This window comes from Cebus imitator, unplaced genomic scaffold, assembly GCF_001604975.1.
Source record: "Cebus imitator isolate Cc_AM_T3 unplaced genomic scaffold, Cebus_imitator-1.0 Scaffold53, whole genome shotgun sequence".
NCBI classification, from domain to species: Eukaryota; Metazoa; Chordata; class Mammalia; order Primates; family Cebidae; genus Cebus; species Cebus imitator.
The window spans coordinates 3,128,828-3,137,482 of NW_016107368.1; the positions used below are offsets into that span (position 1 = coordinate 3,128,828).

At 54.1% G+C, this 8,655-nt stretch overlaps 1 protein-coding gene across 1 annotated transcript in view; it reads left to right on the forward strand.

Annotated features, from left to right (window-relative positions):
* Positions 1–6,366: 6,366 nt before the first annotated feature.
* TUBB4A (tubulin beta 4A class IVa) overlaps positions 6,367–8,655 on the forward strand; it is an 8,512-nt gene continuing 6,223 nt past the window's right edge. The window contains exons 1-3 of the mRNA XM_017528296.2: positions 6,367–6,796; positions 7,346–7,454; positions 7,572–7,682. Coding sequence (XP_017383785.1) covers positions 6,740–6,796; positions 7,346–7,454; positions 7,572–7,682 — 277 coding nt within the window. The 5' untranslated portion in view covers positions 6,367–6,739. The remainder of the gene's footprint in view (positions 6,797–7,345; positions 7,455–7,571; positions 7,683–8,655) is intronic.

Here is an 8,655-nt window from a genome sequence, read left to right on the forward strand (position 1 = left end):
TTTTGAGATGGAGTCTTGCCCTTGTCATCCAAGCTGGAGTGCAATGGCACAATCTCGGCTTACTGCAACCTCCACCTCCCAGGTTCAAGCAATTCCCCTGCCTCAGCCTCCCGACTAGCTTGGATTACAGGTGTGCACCACCAAGCCTGGCTAATTTTTTGTATTTTAATAGTAGAGACAGGGTTTCACCATGTTGGCCAGGATGGTCTTGATCTCCTGACCTTGTGATCCTCCTGCCTCAGCCTCCCAAAATGCTGGGATTACAGATGTGAGCCTTCTCGCCCGGCCCGGCTGTTTTTTTTTTTTTTTTGCGTTGCGTGTCCAGGCCTGTCTGTAGGGCTCTGTGGGTGTGTTGCCTATCTCTGTGTATGTTTGACTGTATGTATATAGTATGTGTGTACCTGAGTCTGTATTATATTTTTTGGTTTTGTTTTTTGTTTTGTTTTGAGACAGAGTCTTGCTCTGTCTCCCAGGCTGAAGTGCAGTGGCATGATCTCGGCTCACTACAACCTCTGCCTCCCAGGTTCAGGCAATTCTCCTGCCTCAGCCTCTCAAGTAGCTGGGATTATAGGTGCGCACCACCACGCCCAGCTAATTTTTGTATTTTTCATAGAAATAGGGTTTCACCACGTTGACCAGGCTGGTCTGGAATTCCTGATCTTGGGTGATCCACCTGCCTAGGCCTCCCAAAGTGCTGGGATTACAGTCATGAGCCCCCGTGCCCAGCCTGTGTTGTGTTTATAACCATGTATAATAAGCTGGCTATGTCTATCCTGGGTCTGATTGTAGGGCAATGTATCGGTGTGTATCTGACTCATTGCGTGCATGCATGCGTGCATGCGTGTGTCTTTTTTTTTTTAAGACATAGTTTCACCCTGTCACCCAGGCTGGAGTGCAGTGGTGCAACCTCAGCTCACTGCAACCTCCACCTCCTGGGTTCAAGTGATTGTTGTGCCTCAGCCTCCCGAGTAGCTGGGACCACAGACATGAGTCATTCATGCTCTCAGGAGGCTGAGGAGAGAGGATCGCTTGAGCCTGGGAGTTGGAGTCTGCAATAACCTATGATCCTGCCACTGCAGTCTGTTGCCTGGGCAACAGAGCAAAAACTTAAGATAGATAGATACATGCATACATAGATACATAGATAGATACTCACTGGGCAGTTACAGAACCCTGCAGGTCAGCCTGGGAGAGATAATTCATGCCCATGTGAACCCCAAATATCAGAAGCAGGTCTCAGTTCATTTATTTTTTTATTTTTTACTTGTTTTGAGATGGAGTCTCACTCTCTTGCCCAGGCTGGAGTGCAGTGGTGCGATCTCAGCTCACTGCAACTTCCACCTCCGGAATACAAGCGATTCTACCTCCTCAGCCTCCGAATAGTTGGGACTACAGGCATGCACCACCATGCTCAGCTAATTTTTTACATTTTTACTAGAGACAGGGTGTCACTGTGTTGGCCAAGCTGGTCTCCAACTCCTGACCTCAGGTGATCTGCCCACCCTTGCCTCCCAAAGTGCTGGGTTGACAGGTGTGAGCCACCACACCTGGCCGTATTTCTTTATGTTTTATTATTATTATTATTTTAATAGAGATGGGGTCTGGCTTTGTTGTCCAGGTTGGTCTTGAACTCCTGGCCTCCCAAAATGCTGGGATTACAGACATGAGCCACCACGCCTGGCTCAGGAAATCCTTCTAGTTTATTTATTTATTTATTTTAAATAGATACAGCGTCCCACTTTGCTGCCCAGGCTCGTTTTTTTTTTGTTTGTTTTTTGTTTTTTTGAGATGGAGTTTCACTCTTGTTTTCCAGGCTGGAGTGTAATGGCGCGATCTCAGCTCACTGCAACCTCCGCCTCCCGAGTTCAAGCCATTCTCCTGCCTCAACCTCCCAAGTAGCTTGGGATTACAGGAATGTGCCACCATTCCCAGCTCATTTTGTATTTTTAGTAGAGTCAGGGTTTCTCCACGTTGGTCAGGCTGGTCTCGAACTGCCAACCTCAGGTGAACTGCCTGCCTCAGCCTCCCCAAGTGCTGGGATGACTGGCATGAACCATCGTGCCCGGCCTACTCAGGCCGGTCTTGAACTCCTGGCCTCAAGCGATCTTCCCTACTTGGCCTTTTAAAGTGCTGGAATTACCACAGGAGCCACTAGGAAGTCCTTCTATTGAGAACACGCTTTCTTCAGGACGTACTGCCTGGGGTATCTGGTGGTAAGTGTTGGCGCGAGGCCCAGCAATGCTGGAGAAGCTCCATTGTCCCCCTCCCCCCCCTTTCCACCACCCCCCACCCCATGCTCAGTCCCAGCAGTGCCAGGCACGGCTTCCACAGAGCTGGTGTGTGTCCCTGGAGTTGGGAGGGCTTCTCTTAAGACCCATTCAGCATCCCTGTCTCACTATATAATCTCTCCAGCCCTCTGTCTACTGCTGCCCCTAGCTGGAGAGGGCCTATGCCGGCTGTGTCTGTGACCAGGGCTGGGCTCCACCCAAGCAGAGGAAAAGAAAATCAGACTCAGGCGAGGTGTGGCTCTGCGGTCTGGGTGGGAAGGTGGAAGGAGGGGCCCTGGAGAGGGGGCGGGAAGGACCTTGGGAAAAGGGCCAGTGACCCACAGGCCAGGCACACAAAGACAGCATAGATTCTGGTGCTGGAAACTGACAGCATGCATCAGAGCCGGCTGGGAACACCGGGCACCGTGCTAGGCGGACACATGACACAGAGAGGCCCGGGCCATGGCGCACGTGACAGTCACACGGCTGCCTCAACAGTGACATTTTCCTTCTGAAAGACAATGCACTGGACTGCCAGCCTTTTCTTTCTTTTTCTTTTTTCTATTTTTTGAGACAGAATCTCGCTGTATCACCTATACTGGAGTTCAGTGACGAGATCTCAGCTCACTGCAACCTCCACCTCCCAGGTTTAAGTGATTCTCCCGCCTCAGTCTCCAGAGTAGCTGGGATTACAGGCACCTGCCACCACGTCTGGCTAATTCTTGTATTTTTAGTGGAGATGGGGTTTCATCAAGGGTGAGGCTGGTCTTGAACTCCTGACCTCAGGTGATCCACCCTCCTCGGCCTCCCAGAGTGCTGGGATTATAGGCCTGAGTCACTGCGCCCACTGGGCATTATTTTTTTGTCTTTTGAGACAGATCCTTGCTCTGTCACCAGGCTGGAGTGCAATGACATGATCTCGGCTCACTGCAAGCTCCACCTCCCAGGCTCAAGTGATCCTCCTGCTTCAGCCTGCCAAGCAGCTGGGACTACAGGTGCCCACCAGCACCTAGCTAATTTTTGTAGAGACCAATTTAGCTAATTTTGCTAAATTGCCCAGGTTGATCTCGAACTCCTGGGCTCAAGCAATCCGCCTCCCAAAGTGCTTGGATTACAAGCATAAGCCACTGTGCCCCGCCTCTTTTTTTTTTTTTTTTTTTTTTCTTTTTAAGATCAAATAGCAGGCTACTCACTGTGTCTCCTGCCCATAATCCCAGCAATTTGGGAGGCCCAGGTGGGTGGATTACCTGAGCTCAGGGGTTCCAGACCACCCTCACCAACAGAGCGAAACCCCGTCTTGCCTAAAAATACAAAAATTAGCTGGGCGTGGTGGTAGGCGCCTATAGTCCCAGCTACCCGGGAGACTGAGGCAGGAGAATCACTTGAACCTGGGAGGCAGAGGTTTCGATGAGCTGAGAGCAGGTCACTGCACTCCAGCCTGGGAGACAGAATGAGACTCCATCTCAAAAAATAAATAAACAAACATGTATATAGCCAAGCATAGTGGTGTGCACATGTAGTCCCAGCTACTCTGGAGGCCGAGGTGGGAGGATAACGGGCGTCTGGGTGGTCAAGGCTGGAGTGACATATGACAGCACCACTGTACTCCAGCCTATGCAACAGACTGAAACTGTCTCAAAAAAAAACGGCTTGCTTAAAAAATTAAAACATACATACATACACACCGAGTTGGGGGAGAGAGAGGATATAAATCACAGAAGCGGCTGGGCGTGGTGGCTCACACCTGTAATCTCAGCACTTTGGGAGGCCAAGGTGGGCAGATCAACTGAGGTCAGGAGTTTGAGACCATCCTGGCCAACATAGGGAAACCCCATCTCTACTAAAAATACAAAAAAAAAAAAAAAAAAAAAAAAAAAAAAAAAAAATTAGCCGGGAGTGGTGCTGAGCACCTGTAATCCCAGCTACTCGGGAGGCTGAGGCAAGAGAATCACTTGAACCTGGGAGACAGAGGTTGCAGTGAGCTGAGATCACGCCACTGCACTCCAGCCTGGGTGACAGAACGAGACTCTGTCTCAAAAAAATAAATAAATAAATAAATAAATCACAGAAGCTAAGGGATTGCCCCATCACACCCATATAATCTCACTCCTCTGGAATTTATTCTGGCATCTAGTGTGAGCGAAGAGTCTAACTCAAATTTTTTCCCAAAATAATTAACACAGGATTTCTCAGCCTCAGCTCTGTTGACATTGGGGATGCGTCACTCTCTAGGGTGGGGCCGTCCTGTGCACTGAAGGGTTTTCAGCAGCATCTCTGGCCTCCACCCACTAGATGCCAGTAGTGCACACATATTCACACACACACAGCTGCCCCCATCCAGGTATGACAACCAAAAATGTCTCCAGACATCCCCCAAGTGTCCCCTGGGAGGCGACATCACCCCCGAACCCCACTCACACACACACATGCTGTTGAGAACCACTGGTCAAATTTAGTGACCATTATGGCCGGGCACGGTGGTTCATGCCTGTAATCCCAGCACTTTGGGAGGCTGAAGCAGGCAGATCACGAGGTCAGGAGTTCAAGACCAGCCTGACCAACATGGTGAAACTCACGTCCCTACTAAAAATACAAAAATTAGCCAGGCATGGTAGTGCGTGCCTGTAATCCCAGCTACTCGGGAGGCTGAGGCAGGAGAATCGCTTGAACCCGGGAGGCGGAGGTTGCAGTCAGCCGAGACTGCGACATTGTACTCCAGCCTGGGCAACAGAGCAAGACTCTGTCTAAAAATAAAAAAATCAGTGGTCATGGCAAATGTGAGGTCCCAAACACATGGCCAAGATGGCTTACCCCACCTCCCACCAGCAATACATCCAAGTCCTTGAGTGGGGAAGTCATGGATGGGAGGCAAGGAAGAGACTTCCTGGGAGGGCGGGACTGGAGGCTGCCCAAGGAAGCAGCCCCAGAAGGTCTGACCTTCACCGAGGGGCAGCACAGGAAGTCCAGTCCAGCTGCTGATAACACTTAGACTCATGAAAGATACAATTTATTGTTGACTCTGTGGGAGGAGAGACTAGTGCCTCCTTGTTAACTGGGTCATCCCATCATCAGACCCTGGAGGGTGGGCCTTCTTCACCACCCCATCTTGCAAATGTGAAATTCAGACATTAGCAGGGCATGGTGGCACGAACCTGTAGTCCCAGCTACTCAAGAGGTTAAGACAGGAGAATTGCTTGAACCCAGGACGCAGAGGTTGCAGTGACCGAGATCGCGCCATTGCGCCCCAGCCTGGGCCACAGAGTGAGACTCTAGCTCAAAAAAAAAAAAAAAGAAAGAAAGAGAAAAAAATTCAGACACAGAAAGGGGCACCAGTGCAAGCTCATGTACCTAATATTACAGGAAATGCAGAGGCAGGGGAGATGGTTTGTAATAAATGATGATACTGAGCTGGCCGCAGTGGCTCGTGCCAGGAATCCCAGCACTTTGGGAGGCCGAGGCAGGAGGATCTCATGCACTTAGGAGTTGGAGGCCAGCCTGGACAACATAGTGAGACCCCATCTCTACAAAACAAAATCTTGAAAATTAGCCAGGCGTGGTGGCATGCACCTGTAGTACCCAGCTACTTGGGAGGCTAGCATAAATTATAATACTGGAGAGGAGGGGTGTTATTTTGGGAAAGCGAGGCAGCCCCTGGGGATTCACTATCCCCCTCCCAATATGCAACCCAGCTGTCTCACTCCTCCACCCTCCGCCTTAGGCCAAGCTGGGTGTGACCCCACCTGTGACCAGCTCAATGCCCGGTAGAAGTGTACCAGGGGAGCCCACCAGTATCTCCACACAATCATGGGACGAAAATCGTGGTTTTACTTCGCAGCTTCAGGATGAGCCCTATGGGAACCAGCAGCCCCCCCCACCTCACAAACCAGATCGCCGCTCCGGAGCCCGCAGCTCAGCCCCACTGGGGGGACCTGCGGCAAATGCAAGGATTCTGACGGATGCAGTCTAAATAGAATGAGACAGGGGGCTGCGGCCCGAGAAACTGAGGCAAGGCCTGGGGCGGGAGGGTGAGGGCTGAGGGGGAGGGGCAGGACTTCTCAGATGCCTGTTTACCAGGCGCTCCCCGCCCTTCCTCCGCCCAATTCCTGCGGGTGGCCAAGACTGGCTGGGGGCTGGGACGGGGGAGACCGCACTGGGGGCGCCCTAAGGGGCCTCACCCCCAAGGCAGGGGTCAGGGCACGTGGGGTCCCGGGTGTCTCTGGGAGGCCGCTGGGTTGGGCGGTCCCTGCACCACCTCCCCCCACCCCAGCCCCACCATCATCCCGGGGCGGGACCACGGGGCGGAGCTGGAGGGTGACCGGCCGTGACGCGTGCCCCGCCCGCTCATATAGCGGCTCCTGGGGGCGCAGGGACCGTGCTCTGCCGTCTCCGCCGCATCCTCCTCCACCCGCGCCGCCGCCGCAGCTCCCCGCGCCCGCGCCACCGCCGCCGCGTCCACCCTCAGCGCCACCGCCATGCGGGAGATCGTGCACCTGCAGGCCGGCCAGTGCGGCAACCAGATCGGAGCCAAGGTGCGCGCGGGGGACGGGGCCCGGGGAGGCGGCGGCGGCCCGGGGGAGCAGCGCAGGGGGTCGGTCCCCGAGCACCCCCCAACCTGGGAGCCTTTGGAGAGCGATGGGGTCCCCAGGAGGCCAGCGTGCCCCAGAGGCCATGGGGAGGGGTCGCTGAGGGCAGGGGGCGGCAGGGCCAGGCTGGGAACAAAGAGGCTGCGGAGAGGGGGAGCCAGCCTTCTGGCCTTCTGTCCGCCTGTCACAGCTGGGCTCACAGCTGGGCCACTGTCCCCTCCTCGCGCACAAAGAGCCCCCGTGCCTCCCCCGGGCTGCAGCCTGGGTGCGCTGGCACCAGCCGGCCCCGCTGGGTGCTGACTCGGCTGCACCCCGCCCCCACCACTCCTTCCTGCTGCCTCATCCTCGCCCCGACACCATCCATGCCTCTAGGTCCCCCGTTCACCTTGCTGGGGGAGAGGTGGCAGCTAGGGAGGTAGTTGCCGGCTGGGGGGAGCCCTCGGCCTGGCCGCCGGCTCCCCCTCACTCAACCCTTCCCACCACGTCTCTCTCTAGTTTTGGGAGGTTATCAGTGACGAACATGGCATCGACCCCACAGGCACATATCATGGGGACAGTGACCTGCAACTGGAGAGAATCAACGTGTACTACAACGAGGCCACAGGTAGGGCGAAGGAGGCACCTTCCAGGTGGGGAGGGGCAGCCGGGAGTGGACAGGATGCTACCGGGCGCCTGTGGTTCCTGGCACGAACCGAACTGCCCTCCATCTGTTTCCCTGCAGGAGGAAATTATGTCCCCAGAGCGGTTCTAGTGGACCTGGAGCCCGGCACCATGGACTCTGTCCGTTCTGGCCCCTTCGGGCAGATCTTCCGGCCGGACAACTTCGTGTTTGGTGAGTCCTCAGCAGGGAGCAGAGGCTGGAAAACCTCCTTATTCCTCTCATTTCCAAATGCTTGGTGAATGTTCTCTACCTAACACCACAGAGTCAATAGGCACTACCAGGGCCCACACACCAGAGGAGGGTGTGGACAGGGGGCCAGGCACCAGCCCTGCATCTATGACTGTGAGGGGGATGCTCAGGCCACTGTGAGAGCTCTGGGGAGGGCTGATACAGAGAGGGATTCAGGAAAGGCTTCCTGGAGGAGGTGACATTTTAATTGAACTGGAACCAGACTGCCTGGGTGCATACCCCAATTCTGCCATTTCATGCATTTAACAAACGGTGAGCACTTAACTGCATACCAAGCCCTGTTCTAGAAGCTGCAGATACAGGGAAGAATCAAACAGACAGCTTCCTCTCTGCCCCAGTGGAGCTCACCTTCTGGTGGAAGGTGTTAGGCCACAGATGAAATACATAAGTAAAGCTCAGGTGGGGGATGATTCAGATGGATAACAGGGTGGGCTCTTCAGCCTTTCCGGGCCTCAAAATTCTTTTTTTTTTTTTTTTCCAGACGGGGTCTGTCTATCCAGCCCTGTCACACAGGCCTGAGTGCAGTGGCATGATTACGGCTCACTGCCACCTCCACCTCACCTCCAGGCACAAGCGAGCCTCTTGCCTCAGCCTCCCAAATAGCTGGGACTACAGGCATGCACCACCATACCCAGCTCATATTTTAGTTTTCTTTGTAGAGATGCGGGCCTCTCTATGTTGCTCAGGCTGGTCTCAAACTCCTAGGCTCAAGCGATCCACCCAACTCAGCTCCCAAAGTGCTGGAATTACAAGCATGAGCCACCTTGTCTGGCCTCCTTGTCTTTAAAACGTATTTCTGGCCGGGCGCGGTGGCTCACGCCTGTAATCCCAGCACTTTGGGAGGCCGAGGCGGGTGGATCACGAGGTCAAGAGATCGAGACCATCCTGGTCAACA